General features: G+C 43.6%; 1 protein-coding gene across 1 annotated transcript in view; it reads right to left on the reverse strand.

The window, feature by feature from the left end:
* Nucleotides 1–18666, reverse strand: part of LOC125462404 (uncharacterized) — a 347507-nt gene that overhangs the window by 279683 nt on the left and 49158 nt on the right. Inside the window, exon 8 of the mRNA XM_059653886.1 lies at nucleotides 17850–17989. Within this exon, the coding sequence (XP_059509869.1) occupies nucleotides 17850–17989 (140 nt within the window). The remainder of the gene's footprint in view (nucleotides 1–17849; nucleotides 17990–18666) is intronic.

Here is an 18666-nt window from a genome sequence, read left to right on the forward strand (position 1 = left end):
TTGACTCGAGCCTCAATATCTTTGTTCATCCATTGTTCCTTAATCTTACCAGCCTTACCCTTCACTCTCACAGGAACAAAATGCCTCTGCACTCTTGTCATCACACTCTTGAAAGCCTCCCACTTGTCAGATGTCCTTTTACCTGCGAACATTCTGCTTCAATCAACTTTTGGATGTTCTTGTCTCATACCATTAAAACTTGCCTTACTCCAACTAAAAACTGTAACCTTAGTGGAAGGCTTATCCTCTTCCATAATCATTTTGAAACTAATAGAATTATGATCGCGAGGCCCAAAGTGTTCCTCTGCTTTTATTTTAGTCACTGCCCTGCCTTACTGCCCAAAAGATTGTCTAGTTTTACTTCTTCTCTAGTAGGAGCTTCCTCATAACCAGATTGTTATACAGTTGTACAGGACAGAAACAGACCCTTCAGTCCAACCAGTCCATGCTGTTAAGATATTGGTCCCTTTCCAGTTTAGATTAGACCCATTCACTTCTTGAACAGGTCTTTCATATCCCAAAAGACATTCCAATTGTCCAATAACGTGAATCCCTGAACAATACACCAGTTCTTCAGCCATTGACTTAACTCCTTTCACCTTTTGTTCCTTCCTGCATTTGAGTTTGGCACTGTGAGTAAACCAGAAATTACTACTTTCAATCTTTGGATTGTGGGAGGAAACCCACGCAGACACAGGAAGAACTCTGTGCAAACTCCACACAGACAGTCACCGGAGGGTGGAATTGAACCCGGGTCCCTGGGTGCTGTGAGGCTGCAACGTTAACCACCGTGCCACAGTGCCACAGACAAAGGATAAACCAGCAATGACAAAAGCTGCCAAGGGAAACAGTATGAAGTGTGAGGAGCAGTCTTCAGGGGCAGCACTTGTGGAATAGGAATGCATGTTTAAAAGGGAGTGGAATTCATCATTGTATTCAAACACTACCATCAGTAAACCTCCTTCAGGAATTAATCGTTTCAGTCATTCAGAATAGGCATGAAGTCACACCAGGCCTCCTTGTGAACAGCAATACATTATAAAACATCTTAAATGACCTAAAAAACAGTAGCCATCAAATCAGCAGCAGCTAAATCTCTTCCCATGAACAATTTTAACCAATAGGAAAAAAGAAGCGTAGAAAATAGGAGCAGGAGTAGGTTGTTCGAGCACTTGCTACTATTCAGTATGATCATGGTTGATCATCCAACTTAATCCTCTCTTCCTGCTTTCTCGCCATATCCTTTAGTCCTAAAAACTATATCTAACTCTTCCTTAAAAACAGTCAACGTGTTGGCCTCAACCACTTTCCGTGGCAAAGAATTCCACAAGCTCCCCACTCCCTGGGAGAAGCGATTTATCCCCATCTCAGTCTTAAATGGCCTACCCCATATCCTTAGAATGTGGCCCCTGGTTCTGGAAGCTTTGACTCAACATGTAAAATGGAGTAACGTATTTGTACACAGTTCTTTTACGGCTGTGATTATTTGAAACACGGGTCATTAAGCATGTGAATTTAACGCGAATGGAAACCTGGCATTCACTACAGTAAACAAATAAATAGCGCAGCTCATTACCCAGGCAGAGTCATGCTTGGAGAAGAATTAATAGAATGAAAAAGATCACCTTCTGTTCTGAGTTAAGATTGAAACCTGACTCAGAACCACACTGGAAATGTTAGTAGCCAGATTTATAAAAAACACTAAATCAATTTGCCAATATGTGTTAACTTAGTGATTCATCTCATTCATCTACCTTCCATACAGAAAACCCAGACACTTGCAGGGATCATCAGTCATTGGCCCACCACATATTTGAAAATAATGTGGTATGTCTAGGGCCGATTAGGCCACAAAAAGCAGAGGAATAACCAAACTACCCTCAGGGGGAAAAAAAATTCCCCATTACCACAGAGATTCTGAAAGGTTTTAATGGAATAGAACCTGTTAAAAGACATTTTAGTGTCAAGTGCCTAAATGTGTACCAGTGCGGTTGTTGAAATGCAGACTGCACTTTGGGTATTCAACTTGTGACATCGAATATAAACAACACGATGCAAAAGATCACAGTTCCTCATATGGCACTTCACACAGAACTTACTTTTGGCTGAACTCAATCTGTTGACATCAAAGTCAAAAGAAAATAGAAATTGAGAATGAACTGTAATCGATATTGTGCATTACAGCTGTATAAAGCTTTAGTTAGGCCACATTTGGAATATTACGTGCAATTCTGGTCACCACACTACCAGAAAAACATGGATGCTTTGAAGAAGGTGCAGAGAAGGTTTGGAGGGTTTTAGTTATGATGAGAGTTGGATAAGCTTGGATTATTTTCATTGGAAAGGCAAATACTGAGGGAGCAACCAAAAACAGGTCTAGCACGAAGAACAAAGAAAATTACAGCACAGGAACAGGCTCTTCAGCCCTCCAAACCTGTGTCAATCTAGATCCTCTATCTAAACCTGTTGCCCATTTTCCCCAAAGAAAATTGTCTATAAAACAATTCATAGAATTACAGAGTCCCCACATTCTGGAAGCAGGCTGTTCGGCCCATTGTGACCACACCAACTCTCCAAAGAACATCCCACCCAGTTCCAACCTCCTGCCCCTGCTTTTCTCCTGGCTAATCCACCCATCCCTGGGCACTATGGGCAATTTAGCATTGCCAGTCCACTGAACCTACACACCTTTGGGCTGCAGGAGGAAACTGGAGCACCCAGAGGAAACCTACACAGACACGGGGAGAATGTGCAAACTCCACACAGACACTCACCCGAGGGTGGAATCGAACCTGGGTCCCTGGCACTTTGAAGCAGTGGGAGCAGCATGCAACAGACAGCCAGGGCATCCCATAACCAAGAGAAGAGATTAAAGCTCTGAGTTATTGCCAGATTCATATGCAAGAATGATGAATAAATAATCAAATATTTGGAAGAGACTCTATACATAGCTTCAGTAATGATAGAACCCAGTTTATCAGTGTGAAAGCTGTGTTGAAGTATTTGCAACTGATTTCAGTCTGAAGTGCCAGGTGGATTGAACTCTAAATGCTCTCTAGCTTCCCAGCACCACTCCATATGATATCAAAAACTGAGTTGAAGCTGGTGGATCCAGCAATATTGTCCTGTCAACGTTCTGGCACTTACAACGACTAGTTGCTCCAGATCTAGCTGCAGCTCTAACCAAACTGTTCCAGTACACTTAAGCCAATTTTACCCCAAAATATTAATAATTTCCCAGCTATCTCGCTTTGCAAAATGCAGCTCAAATTCAGTTAACGAGGTAATGCACATCAGACTACTCTCCGTCATAAGTGACAGAACATACAGTTTGCGTTGGTGTTCCCTGAGCAGTAATCTGTCTACCAGTGTTCAGTCCGGGTTTCGGTGGGGCCAATTGATTCCGGTCCACAATGCATCTTGGTCCAAGCAAAGACAAAAGAGCTGAAAGTTCATGGTGTGAGTTAAGGCACCAGTTCACCAAGTATAGCAGCATGGAGCCCCAGCCAAAACAAAGTTAATGAGAAATTGTGGGGTTGGAGTAACACTGACACAAAATAGCATGATTGTGATTTTTGGAGGTCAGCTGTTTTACCAATAACCTGCCTATTATCATAGGATCAGAAGTTTTGAAAATCACAGTATAATGTTCAAGACAATATAATGTGGAAGATATCACTAATGTCAGTGAATTGGTAATCCAGAGGTATGGGCTAACCCTGCAGGATAAATGTTACCATAACGGCTGGTAGAATTGAAATTCAATATTAATGTGATGAAAATATATTACAGTCAGCAATGCGTACCCAGTATTGAAAGATCAGAGTCAGTAACCTTAAACCAAGGAACTGTGGAAGTTGAAAATCAGAACCAAAATCGGATTGCTCAAGGAACTCGGCAGGGTCTGGCAGCGTCTGTGGAGAGGAATCGAGGTTGACGTTTCGGTTCAGCGGTCCTTCTTTGGAGCTGGTTGTACAAAGGGAAAGGTGTGCAGGTGTTTTGCAAAGTGGCTGCCCAGCCTGCGCTTTGTCTCCCCAGTGCAGAGGAGACCACATTGTGAGCAGCAAATACAACAGATGTTCCGTCTGTTGAAAAAAAAGACCCTCAGCTCTCCAGTTGTCTGACATTTGAAACCTATGAGAGGCACAGATACAGTGAATAGTCAGAGGCATTTTTTCCCCCGGGTGGAAAGGTCAGCTCCAAGAGGGCACAGGTTCAAGGTGAGGGGAGGTGGGTGGGGGCGGTGAGTTTAGGAGAGAAGTGCTGAGAAAAGTGCAGAGAAAATTTCTCACACAGAGGGTGGTGGGTGCCTGGAACACACTGCCAGTGGAGCTTGTGGGAGCAGGCAAGTTAGCAATGTTTAAGGTGTATCTTGATAGACACATGAACAGGATGCAAACAGAGGGATAGATACTGTGCATGGGCATTGGTGGGCTGAAGGGCCTGTCAGTGTGCTGTATTATATTTCACAATTCTCGAACCAGCAGCCAGAAACTAGCACCTTGAATGAATGCTCCAGAACAATCTAGTTATAATCCAGCTCCACTTTTACTGTTTGTTAAGAATCTAAAATTGACTGAGATCAAACTGACCTCCGTGCTACACAACTTAAATACTTGAACAGGAATTAGGAGCAATTCCACATCTGTAACAGAAGAACAGATTATCTATGTAATTATATTTGTGATACCTTTACTGCTGAGGAAGCAAATGAAATAAGATTCATGTGCCATCATGTTTTATCTTGGCACCCGGGAGGTGCAAACCAGAAAAATGGCTGCAAATTCCTTCAAAGAAAATTTGGCTTTGGGAACTACTGTCGATTGTTTTGCACCATGTTACTAAGACATCACTGGTTTACTGTTCGTGTTATTCAGAGAGAGGTTGGCATTAATGTAAACCATAAACACCCTGTGAAGACAAGAAAACTTCACAGATTTCATTGACTTTTAAAAATTTCTTCCATTTTCTCAGTCAGTCTATTCCCAGCCACATTTGGCTGCTTCATATGTTGCCCAGCACTTAGCAAAATCAGCAAGTGCCAATTTTAACTGGCAGCACTCACACATTTTAATTTAATTGCTTCCCTACAGTTTTAGCACTTCATCTCATGCCAGGAAATGCCAGTAAGTGCATAACATTTGATTCCTTGCTTTCATTAGTGCAATGGTCTAACTTATTTCCCTGATTCTCCTGCTCTCGTTCCACAATTTGTGCCATAGAATTGAGAATGAGAAGGCAAGTTGATCCAGGCTGCTGTAATCCTTTGCTGCTAAAAAGTCAGGATGAATTTTCCACCTCTCAGGCAATGTCTCAAATTTGGGATTGTGATCCTGCAGCTCTCAAAGCAAAAGTGTCAAATTATAATACATAATTCTTAACAGTCGTCATTTCCATTTTTGGAAAGAAATGCAAAAGGAGTAAATTTGCTATCAAAGGCTCCTCTAAAAAGACTGCTTGATTTAAAATGCCACTTTACAATGACAGACTTGATCTATATGTAAGAAACCATTCACTGGTTGTAGCCTAAATATCCTCTAAGTCTATGCATCTACAATCCCTACAGCTACATCAAAAGGTGCCTTGTAAATACCTTGATATATGGCATTATTACTTCAATGTAAACTAACGGCCAGAGCTGCTTTCACATCCTCTGGAGACAGGACATTTTTTATCCGTCTAAGCACGTTACTTAAATTTGAGCTATCGTAATCAAAGGGGAATGATTTGCTTTTTAAAATGTTTCAGTTTATTTATGATTTGACATTTGACACCACCTTACCCTCCCCAGTACACCCCCACCCCCACCACTCTACAGTATCTTTCAGTGAAGAGAGAGCTTATATGAGAAAATTGTATGAATCATCTTCAAATGCAGGCAAAAATGAAATGCTAAAAAATATATGATCAGATTCACAAATCAATAATCTGTTAATGTTCAATTTGTTGTAAATATTGGAACATAGGCTGAAACGTAATAAAAATATAAAGCAGAGTGGAGTTGTGGTAAATTGGGAATATTATTAAGTAATCCAGAGACTAAAACTATGGAGTCTGGGAACACAATTTTAAATTTCAGATCCCACCACAGCAACAGGTCAATTTTAAATTCAATTAATTAATGACCATTTTAAAGTTAGCTTCTGCAAAGTTGACCATGAAACTTTGGTTGCTATAAAAACCCATCTGGTTCACTTGAGTCATACAGCATGGAAACAAGCCCTTTAGTTCAACTCATCCAAGTTTCCCAATGTAAACTAATCCCACTCGCTTGCATTAGGTTCATATCCCTCTAAACATTTCCTATTCATGCAACTGTTCAAAGATCTTTTGAATGTTGTAACAGTGCCTGCATCCACCAATTCCTTTGGCAGTTCATTCCATATATGCACAAACCTCAACGGCATTCCAGGGAAGGAAATCTGCCGTTCTTACCTGGTCTGGCCCACGTGTGACTCCAGACCGACAACAGTGTGGCTAACTCTTGAGAATGCGACAGAACAGGCGGATTTAGGGTGTCCTTGTCCATGAATCATAAAAAAGATAGCATTCAAGTTCAGCAAGTAACAGAGAAGGCAAATGGAATGTTTGCCTTTATCTCAAAGTGAATGGAGTATGATAGTAGGGAGGCTTTGCTAAAGCTAAACAAAGTACTAATTAGACTACAGCTGGAATACTGTAAACAGTTTTAGGCCCCTAATCTAAGCCAAGATGAACTGGCATTAGAGGCAGTCCAGAGAAGGTTCACTAGGCTGATCCCAGGTACAGAGGGCCCGTCTCATGAGGAGAGGTTGAGTGGGCTGGGCCTGTAGTTGTTGGAATTTAGAAGAGGGGCGATCTCATTGAAATGAACAACCTGGGGGCTCGACAGACCTGGTGCAGGGAGCTTGTTTCCCCTTGTGGGAGAGTCTAGGACTTTAGGGTATCATCGCAGAATAAGGGGTTGCACATTTAAGACAGAGATGAGAAGGAATTTCTTCTCTTTCAGGGGAGTCAGCCTGTGGAATTCTTTACTGCAGAGGACTGTTGGGGTTGTGTCGTTAAGTATATTCAAGGCTGAGATAATCAGATTTTTAATCAGGAAGGGATTCAAGGGTTATGGGGAAAAGGCAGAAAACTGGAGTTGAGGATTATCAGATCAGCCCTGATCTCATTGCATGGCAGGGCAGATTTAACGAGCTGAATGATCTACTTCTATTCCTACATCTTAAACCTGCAGAAATGGCCCAAGCAAGACATTCAGTTCAATGGTAACAAATGCCTGTCTTGCCATGGAACACTCACATTCCACGAAAGAATAAATAAACACAAGAATACCTTTCAATATTTGAAAAGAATTTGAACATGACGTCAGCAAGTTAACCAGCCTGTCCCAGTTGCAACTTTGGAAAGGTTCCAAGTGGAATACACATTCACCATCACAGGGAGCATGTAATCATTGGACAAAATTCACTAAGTCTTATATGATATTTAGACAAATAGCCACTCTCGGGTTAGAAAATGGGAAGCCAATACAGATGACCAGAAGTAATGCTCTTTTATTTACTAGAGTGAGATTTTAAAGAGTAGAACAGCGGAGGGGTGTGTGACTTTAAAGCAAAAAAATCATTACTATATTTTAAAAGTTGGGATTTCAAAACAGTGGCATGGGAGTGTTAATTTCTGTTTGCAAAGGGGGTCAGAATTAATTAGGTCAGTCTGTCTGCTAACATGATTTTGAACCAATCTGTGTCAGGGATTAGGTGATGTAAATGAAAGCTTATTCCTACTGCTAGATAATAAAATGTGAGGCTGGATGAACACAGCAGGCCAAGCAGCATCTCAGGAGCACAAAAGCTGACGTTTTGGGCCTAGACCCTTCATCAGAGAGGGGGATGGGGAGAGGGAACTGGAATAAATAGGGAGAGAGGGGGAGGCGGACCGAAGATGGAGAGTAAAGAAAATAGGTGGAGAGAGTATAGGTGGGGAGGTAGGGAGGGGATAGGTCAGTCCAGGGAAGACGGACAGGTCAAGGAGGTGGGATGAGGTTAGTAGGTAGATGGGGGTGCGGCTTGGGGTGGGAGGAAGGGATGGGTGAGAGGAAGAACAGGTTAGGGAGGCAGAGACAGGTTGGACTGGTTTTGGGATGCAGTGGGTGGGGGGGGAAGAGCTGGGCTGGTTGTGTGGTGCAGTGGGGGGAGGGGACGAACTGGGCTGGTTTAGGGATGCAGTAGGGGAAGGGGAGATTTTGAAACTGGTGAAGTCCACATTGATACCATATGGCTGCAGGGTTCCCAGGCGGAATATGAGTTGCTGTTCCTGCAACCTTCGGGTGGCATCATTGTGGCACTGCAGGAGGCCCATGATGGACATGTCATCTAGAGAATGGGAGGGGGAGTGGAAATGGTTTGCGACTGGGAGGTGCAGTTGTTTGTTGCGAACTGAGCGGAGGTGTTCTGCAAAGCCGTCCCCAAGCCTCCGCTTGGTTTCGCCAATGTAGAGGAAGCCGCACCGGGTACAGTGGATGCAGTATACCACATTGGCAGATGTGCAGGTGAACCTCTGCTTAATGTGGAATGTCATCTTGGGGCCTGGGATAGGGGTGAGGGAGGAGGTGTGGGGGCAAGTGTAGCATTTCCTGCGGTTGCAGGGGAAGGTGCCGGGTGTGGTGGGATTGGAGGGCAGTGTGGAGCGAACAAGGGAGTCACGGAGAGAGTGGTCTCTCCGGAAAGCAGACAGGGGTGGGGATGGAAAAATGTCTTGGGTGGTGGGGTCGGATTGTAAATGGCGGAAGTGTCGGAGGATGATGCGTTGTATCTGGAGGTTGGTAGGGTGGTGTGTGAGAACGAGGGGGATCCTCTTAGGGCGGTTGTGGCGGGGGCGGGGTGTGAGGGATGTGTTGCGGGAAATACGGGAGACGCGGTCAAGGGCGTTTCCGGAGAGACCACTCTCTCCGTGACTCCCTTGTTCGCTCCACACTGCCCTCCAACCCCACCACACCCGGCACCTTCCCCTGCAACCGCAGGAAATGCTACACTTGCCCCCACACCTCCTCCCTCACCCCTATCCCAGGCCCCAAGATGACATTCCACATTAAGCAGAGGTTCACCTGCACATCTGCCAATGTGGTATATTGCATCCACTGTACCCGGTGCGGCTTGCTCTACATTGGGGAAACCAAGCGGCGGCTTGGGGACCGCTTTGCAGAACACCTCCGCTCAGTTCGCAACAAACAACTGCACCTCCCAGTCACAAACCATTTCCACTCCCCCTCCCATTCTCTAGATGACATGTCCATCATGGGCCTCCTGCACTGTCACAATGATGCCACCCGAAGGTTGCAGGAACAGCAACTCATATTCCGCCTGGGAACCCTGCAGCCATATGGTATCAATGTGGACTTCACCAGTTTCAAAATCTCCCCTTCTCCTACTGCATCCCTAAACCAGCCCAGTTTGTCCCCTCCCCCCACTGCACCACACAACCAGCCCAGCTCTTCCCCCCCACCCACTGCATCCCAAAACCAGTCCAACCTGTCTCTGCCTCCCTAACCGGTTCTTCCTCTCACCCATCCCTTCCTCCCACCCCAGGCCGCACCCCCATCTACCTACTAACCTCATCCCACCTCCTTGACCTGTCCGTCTTCCCTGGACTGACCTATCCCCTCCCTACCTCCCCACCTATACTCTCTCCACCTATCTTCTTTACTCTCCATCTTCGGTCCACCTCCCCCTCTCTCCCTATTTATTCCAGTTCCCTCTCCCCATCCCCCTCTCTGATGAAGGGTCTAGGCCCGAAACGTCAGCTTTTGTGCTCCTGAGATGCTGCTTGGCCTGCTGTGTTCATCCAGCCTCACATTTTATTATCTTGGAATTCTCCAGCATCTGCAGTTCCCATTATCTCTGACGTTTATTCCTACTGCAATGGTTTACAACAGGAGAGGGAAAACATTAAGTCATTATCTGTAACAGAAACTAGAATATGTTTTGCTCTAAAAATCATTAAAATGGTTTTGGGTTCTGTTTGAAGTAAACCTGACTGAGGCCAAAAGCAATTATAGTCTCTTCCAAACGAAAAGGAACTTGTTCAACACAGTTAAGGAAATAAGTTATCTTGGTAAATAAACCTGGTTTGTGAAACTTCCAGACCAGGAGTGTTTGGATGGAATTAAAAAGATTGAGAAAGTCTAAGCTCTCGGTTATGTGAATATCCTGGGAAAGTACTTCTCAGCTCATAGGATAGGAACTGAGAAGTAGTTAAGTCAAACCCATGAGAGAGAGAAGGGTGGCTTCTCTGGATTTTGATCAACTGCAAAGTTGAAGGATAGAAAGGAAGTTATTTTGAATTCTTTCGAACTGTGCTCTATTTAGGTAGCTTGGTTTGTTTTATATTATTTCATTTCTTTCTTCTGTTGTATTGTTAAATCTGTAGCCTGTCATAATTTTGTTTCACTGAAATATAGTTAAGAGAAAGAAAATATGATTGATCCTGCCTAATTTAATTCTGGGATCAGACTTGTCCAGTAGTAACTGCAACTGGGCTCATAACTGGAGTTACAGTGGGGAGACTTTGGATACATGGGTTTTGCTGAGCGCGATTAATCTTAAGGCTTTAAGTCCACTGCACGTACAAATACTTCTCCCAAGATTTACTCCATTACGTCAGCTTGCCTGACAGGGTAGGCACCCTATAAAGTGAGGCAGTTTGTTAAAAACTAGGGGCAGGGAGCATTACTGGTGGAGGAGGGAAACAATGAGTAAAGTTCCCTACCCAAATTTTCCAAAATCTCTACATCCCGCTCAATCCAAAACCACAGCCACTTAGACAGGAGGAGTTTGAAAACTACTGTCAAAATCCCAGAAGTCCACAAGCATTTCCTGAGCTTCTACTTTAAACTTAGTGGGAAAAATAGTGTAGCGTTGGAGAAGTAATTGTTTTAAAAGTTACCACATATTAGTGAAAACTCTTGTAGTAATTCAGGAGCTCTGCGTTTTGGTACTACACACTTTCAAACAACATTCACAAACAGTGCAGGCATCGATTTCTGCTTAGTTTATACTTCTCTTACAATCAGCTTGATTAATCTTGCCACTTGAAACAAAAGCACCACTTTTCTTATCTTGCCTCCTTTTATTTGTTCTGATCAATATTCCAGTGCGAAGCCTCTGGACGCTGTTCCAAGTGCCTTTTAACGTATACTCAAAGCCTTACTGACACTGGGAGTTTTGTGAGCATAACTCATTATTCTCATTGAAAGCCTGAGCCCAGCCTGATACCCACAAAGGGGATTGTGTCTTTTCAAGCTTTTTCTTTCCCCCCCCTCCTCCTCATTGTGCTGTGTGACTTTGTGACTGCTTGGATGAAGAATGGCTATTCTGCTTGTTTTACCTATTAACAACAGACCGCTGTTTTGTTTGCGACGACAAAATTGTGCCATGTCTACTGTCCAACACATTGACGTTGGCAATGATATAGCACACATCAATGCACATTCCAGCAACTTTGAACACTGCCCTCTCACGTTTGTCACCCAAATGCAAGTTGCCATTCAATGTAGAAACAAAATCTCCCTTAATAAATAACCAAAAGCACTATATTTCTGTTTCCTGGTGGTTTAAATTCCATACTTCACTTATGGAAAAACTTGAGGATTTATTTCTACTTAAAAAAAAGGATAGAAATTGCTTCAAGTCAGCAAATCGTATCAGAAATATTAACCATTGAATCTCAGAAGTTGTGATCTTTGAAGTCAAACACGAAAGGCAAATGGAATTTGATAAATGGTACAAGTTCTTGTTTTACATTGAGCACCAGCACATTTTTTTCCACATCACCAGAATGCAGAAATGCAACCTCTTTTTTCAATATTACAACACTTAAATCAATCAAGCTTAACATACTGTGACAGAGGTAGTAAGAACTGCCGATGCTGGAGAATCTGAGATAACAAGGTGTACAGCTGGATGAATACAGCAGGACAAGCAGCATCAGAGGAGCAGGAAGGCTGATGTTTCGGGCCTAGACCCTCCTTCAGACCCGAAACGTCAGCTGTCCTGCTGTGTTCATCCAGCTCTACACCTTGTTACCTCTCTTTAACATACTGTGATTTCTTTTTTTCTCAAATTGATATACAACCTCTGCTAAACCCTTAAACACTATAATCCAAGGGATATCGTAATGAAAACAGTTCAAAACTGTCTGAAATATAACATTCCAACTTCCCCATTGGCTTCCCTGGAATTTCTCTACTACACAAGAGGCTCTTTCTGTTACCAACCTATACAAGTCTGATTTACACACTGTAGATTTCCCTGGGATCTTCCACTTGGTCACTGTAAGCAGAAACTCCACTTGTGCATTACACAGGTAAATTTTCTTTCAGGCGATCCTCTAAAGATACAGCAGGTTTGACAATGAAATTCACTCCCATAATCTAAAAGTAACTGAATTCCCTTTCTCAATCTTCCCTGACAATTGAAGAGCAGCGCCTTGATTGTGACTTACCTGGTAATATGGTTAAAACCTTACAAACGACTATACATACTACATTTCCACCTTTTTCCCATTTTAAGGTTTGAGCCAATTCTTGTGTCAACGTTTCCCTTATGAACTCCTGAATGTATATTTCGACTTGAAACTGTCAGTTTAAAGTGATCATTCTGCAATTACATCTTCTCACGACAGGTAGTGAAATCAGTGTCTCAGTCCCTCAGCCTCAAAAGAAACTCCCAGGCTCCAACCCAACTCCAAAGCTGGGATTTTCTGTCGGTCCAAGGAGAAGGAGATCAAAGGTGGTAGACGGAGGACGGGGGTGTGCTTTTACTTGTGTCGCCCATGAACTGTCAATTTTCAGAGCTGCAGCATGAATGTTACGAAGCAATGGATGAAAATGGTCTTCTTTGGTAGTTTAGTCGTTAGGATTCAGCACTTTCACTGCTGTGGCCAGAGTTCGAGTCCTAATCAGGGATGGAGGCTTTGGGTGGCACGGTGGCGCAGTGGTAAGCACTGCTGCCTCACAGCGCCAGGGGCCCGGGTTCGATTCCACCCTCAGGCGACTGTGTGGAGTTTGCACATTCTCCCTGTGTCTGTGAGGGTTTCCTCTGGGTGCTCCTGTTGCCTCCCAAGGTTCAAAGATATGCCAGTTGGATGGATTGGCCAAGCTTACTTGTCCAGAGATATGCAGGCAAGGTGGGTTAGCCATGGAGAGTGCAGCGTTACAGGGACAGGGTAGGGGTATGGGTCTAGGTGGGATGCTCTTCAGAGCACCAAGGAAAGTGCAGTGGCCTAGTGTGGCACTGTCTAAGGAGGTCAGGTTTGGCTCAGCGAAGGAGGGAGGTGAGGCCAGAATGACCCTCATGAGGGTTGAAAGAGCCAGACAGCAGGTGCTGGACAGACAGAAATTCAGTCAGCATTAGTGTATGATCGAGGGGAGATCAAGGACTCAATGATGAAGCTGGGGGCAAGAGTTGAGAGTAACTGAAGGTGATAGAGGGAGATGGAGGACAATGGTTGGCAGGTCAGTGATAGTGGAGGCAGCTCTAGGTAGAAAGGTTAATCAAGGGGGGTGGTAGGTGGCTTGGGAATCACAGAAGACCGAGTTAAGATGATGGATGAAGGGCTGAGGATGATGGGGAAAAGGAGCCAACAGCAGTTCAACTTCAAACTCTTCTCCTTTGATGGGCAAGATGCTACCACTGGCTTACAGGTTGTGACTCGCTGCACGTTAAATATGGCACCCAGATCTTTAACTACCAGGTGAATGAAGCCTTCCTGCCCCTCCTTCTGCCCTTTGGCTTTGGGTAACTTTGGCTAACTCCCATATAGTTGTGTGTGGCAATCCCCCTGGTCAGCAGGCATCACAGTGCCAGTTCCTGCCAACAGGACATTTCAGCTACAGTGAGATTCAAGTGGACTTCCTTCATTCCTTAATTCTGAACAGCCACCTAACAGTAAACTATTGAAAAAAAAGACTAAAAATGTCATCACTTGAAAAGGTGAGCCAAATTACATTTATGTGCCCCTTTTTCACCACTCCATTCCCACTTGCCCCATTTCATCTGAAGCGTACATTTCAACTGATTGCTCAGTCTTGAGAGATTAATGGGCGTGTGTAGTTGAAAGTGGAGTATCTGGTAGACATGGCAATGAAGGAGGTGTATGATACATTTGTCAGTACATTTCGTGTAGGAGTTGGGATGTTGTGCTGTTGCTGTGCACGACATCAATCAGACCATTTTTGGAATACTGCATACAATTCTGGCCGCCCTTCTTTAAGAAAGATGTTGTTAAACTTGAGAGAGTACGGAAAAGATCTACAAGGATGTTGCCAGGGTTGGAGGGTTTCAGCTGTAGGAAGAGGCTGAATAAGCTGGAGCTCTTTTGGATGTGAGTTAGCTCGCTGAGCTGGAACGTTAGTTTTCAGACGTTTCGTCACCATTCTAGGTAACATCATCAGTGAGCCTCCGACGAAGCGCTGGTGTTATGTCCCGCTTTCTATTTATCTGGTTAGGTTTCCTTGGGTTGGTGATGTCATTTCCTGCGTTGGTGATGTCATTTCCTGTTCTTTTTCTCAGGGGATGGTAGATTGGCTCCAAATCAATGTGTTTGTTGATGGAGTTCCGGTTGGAATGCCATGCTTCTAGGAATTCTCGTGCATGTCTCTGTTTGGCTTGTCCTAGGATGGATGTGTTGTCCCAATCAAAGTGGTGTCCTTCCTTATCTGTATGTAAGGAAACGAGTGATAGTGGGTCATGTCGTTTTGTGGCTAGTTGATGTTCATCAACTAGCCACAAAACGACATGACCCACTATCACTCGTATCCTTACATACAGATAAGGAAGGACACCACTTTGATTGGGACAACACATCCATCCTAGGACAAGCCAAACAGAGACATGCACGAGAATTCCTAGAAGCATGGCATTCCAACCGGAACTCCATCAACAAACACACTGATTTGGAGCCAATCTACCATCCCCTGAGAAAAAGAACAGGAAATGACATCACCAACACAGGAAATGACATCACCAACCCAAGGAAACCTAACCAGGTAAATAGAAAGCGGGACATAACACCAGCGCTTCGTCGGAGGCTCACTGATGATGTTACCTAGAATGGTGACGAAACGTCTGAAAACTAACCTTCCAGCTCAGCGAGCAAACTCACATCCAGAACCTCAACCTGAGCTACTAATCTTCTCAAAACTCGCTGGAGCTCTTTTCCCTAGAGCATTGGAGGCCTTATAGAGGTTTATGAAATCGTGACGGGCATGGTTAGGGTGAATAGCCGAGGTCTTTTACGCAGGCTAGGGGGAAAAGTCCAAAACTAGAAGCCACAGGTTTAAAGTGAGTGGGGAATTATATAAAAAGGACGTATGGGGCAACATTTTCACACAGAAGGTGGTATGTGTATGGAATGAGCTGCCAGAGGAAGTGGAGGAGGCTAGCACAACTACAACATTTAAAAGGCATCTGGATGAGTACATGAATAGAGGTTTAGAGGGATATGGGCCAAAGGGATAGGGCGGCATGGTGGCTCAGTGGTTAGCGCTGCAGCCTCTGAGCACCGGGGACCTGGGTTCGATTCCAACCTCAGGCAGCTGTCTGTGTGGAGTTTGCACATTCTCCCTGTGTCTGCATGGGTTTCCTCCGGGTGCTCCGGTTTCCTCCCACAGTCCAAAGATGGGCAGGCTAGGTGGATCAGCCATGCCAAATTGCCCATAGTGTTCAGGGGTGTGTGGGTTATAGGGGGATAGGTCTGCGTGGGATGCTTCAAGGGGCGGTGTGGACTTGTGGGGCCGAAGTGCCTGTTTCCACTGTAGGGAATCTAATCTAATCAAATGTTGGCAAATGGGACTAGGTCAGACTGGATTATCTGGTCAGCACGGATGAGTTGGACCGAAGGGTCAGTTTCTGTGCTGTATGACTCCATATCGTAAAAGCTTTGTAACTTACTCCCTATAGATTTCAGGTCTACTTCCAGAAATACTCTCTGCATCCAATATTATTGCCAATGGTAACATGCAAAGATATGCTCCAAGTCAGTGTACAATACGACAGGATTTTATATTTAGTCAGTAGGATATGGTGAATACAAAGTTACCTAACTCAAATTTGTATGGCGCCATAAAAAGAATTGTTTTATTGTTCTGCTTATTTTGAATGTATTATTCTTTAAGCACAAAACAAACTTAACAGGATAAATTTAAAGAGGTTATAGCAAAAGGGCAGGGATTAAGCATTTGGAGAAATTGCTAGAAAAGCAGAGGATGAAGGGTCACTTGACCTGAAACATTAAGTCTGATTTCTCCCTCCACAGACGCTGCCAGACCTGCAGAGTTTGTCCAACAATTTCTGTTTACCAGCATTCGCAATCCTTTTGATTTTTGGATCAGTCTGATGGAGACATCACACTGCCAATTATTGCAGTTGCTCACGATATTAAAACAATTATTGAAAATTAAAAAGAATAGATCCACTTTGTCTCACTGTTTGTTTATGAGACTGTTGTAAAGTACTACTTTCACAACACACATGTTTGTGATGGAAGACAGGATTAGAATAGTTAGGCGGCTGTTTTCGAACAGCACCGACTTACTGAGCCACAGGACATGTTTATGTGCTGTAGATCTCTATGAGTCAATGATTTTTAAAACTTCATTAATAAGTATTTGTAATTGAGGCATCACCAATTGTTGTCCTCTGTACTTGTGCACAATATTAAAGCAACGATTTAAAAGTAAAAAACAAGTACTTTGTTTCTCAGTTTATTTCTATGACCGTATTTCATTAAAATGGTATCATTAATTGTAAATATTTGTAATTATTCTTACAGAAAATATCACTGCTAATGTGCATTAGTGTCAGCAAATTCTTTCAGATACCTGACTGCGACCTGAAAGAATGCAGTTACACATCACACAACACCAGGTTATAGTCCAGCAGGTTTATTTGAAATCATAAGCTTTCAGAAAGCAGAGCTCTGAAACTATGTGTTTTCAAACAAACCTGTTGGATTATCAACTGTTGAAACAAAAAAAAATCATCGAAAACAGGAAAACAAAAACAAAATACATTTCCTGGGCCTCCAGTTCCCTTTCGGTGTGTTATAACCTTGTAAAACTGGCACCACCTCAACACTACTTCTTTACTTGTATCAGTGATAATGGGAACTGCAGATGCTGGAGAATCCAAGATAATAAAATGTGAGGCTGGATGAACACCGCAGGTCCAGCAGCATCCCAGGAGCACAAAAGCTGACGTTTCGGGCCTAGACCCTTAATCAGAGAGCTGATGAAAGGTCTAGGCCCAAAACGTCAGCTTTTGTGTTCCTGGGATGCTGCTGGGCCTGCTGCGTTCATCCAGCCTCACATTTTATTAACTACTTCTTTACTTGTTGATCACAGGATCAGACCTGCACTTTTCAGACATGTTGCTAGCCTGTCCATGCAGATTTTCCAACTGTTTTCTTTAGGAAAAAATGCTCCTGGTTTTGTATGTGCTGTTCCAGCAGAGCTTTCAAGGATGGTCAATGTAAATGAAAAAGACCATTCAGCCTATCATGTCTGTACTGGCTCTCTGACCATTTTAAGTTAGCATCACACTCCTGTCTTTCTCCCAAAACCCTGCACATTGTTTTGATCCAATGCCCTCCTAAATGCCTCGTGGAACCAGAATGTGTACAATACCCTTGCTACTCACTGTGTGAATGTGACTTTTTCTCATCTCACACTTGCTTAATTTGCAAAACATTTTAAAAAGGTGGGCCACCTAGTTTTCAAATGATCATGAGTTCTATCATTTCAGAAAGTTAATGAACTCCCTCCATCATTGCACCTTTGCAAACCTAAGAGAATGTAAAACCCAACTTACCTCGAAGGTCATGCCTTTGATAATGCAGAGCTGCCTCACTAACTCTGCGACTTGCTCCGCACTCGAGGATCCTGTCTTTTTATCTTCTCCACCCTCTCTCTCAAACAGCAGAGTGCTGCGGTGGAATGCCTTCAGTTCCGCTGTTAAGAAATGCAATTGGAATTTACAAGATGCCACAGATTAAACCACAGCCTATGACAGAGTAGCAAAGTCAAGAATCCCATTTCCTTCCACTTGTATAAAAGAAATGGTCTTCCATTTCGATAGCTCCCAAACTCGCGACCTCTCAAAAGGACTTTACAGCCAACAGTGTAATTATTGTCGAAATGTAGGGACTGCAGTCGGCATGCAGCAAGTTCCCAGTGACAATGCTGTGATACACCAGATTATCTGAATTTGTAATGTTAGAGAAGGAACAAATATTGGACAAAAATAATGACAGAGAGTTTAATATAGGAAAATGTGAGGTCATGCACTTTGGTAGGAAGAATCAAAAGCCAACAACATTTCGGAGATAGTAAAGACTGCAGATGTGGAAGACAGAGTCAATACAGCGTGGAGCTGGATGAGCACAGCAGGTCAGACAGCATCACAAGAGTAGGGTTGTGTTGCTGCAGTTATAAGAGGAGACCACACCTGGAATATTGTGTGAAATTTTGGTCTCCTTTTCTGACGAAGGATGCTCTTGCTCTTCAGGGAGTGCAATGAAGTTTTACCAGGCTAATTCGGGGGATGTCAGGTCTGACAATATGAGAGATTGACAAGGCTGGGATTGTTTTTGCTGGTGTTCAGACGAGTGAGGAGAGAGATCTCACAG

The sequence above is a fragment of the Stegostoma tigrinum genome, chromosome 23 (assembly GCF_030684315.1).
Source record: "Stegostoma tigrinum isolate sSteTig4 chromosome 23, sSteTig4.hap1, whole genome shotgun sequence".
Classification (NCBI taxonomy): Eukaryota; Metazoa; Chordata; class Chondrichthyes; order Orectolobiformes; family Stegostomatidae; genus Stegostoma; species Stegostoma tigrinum.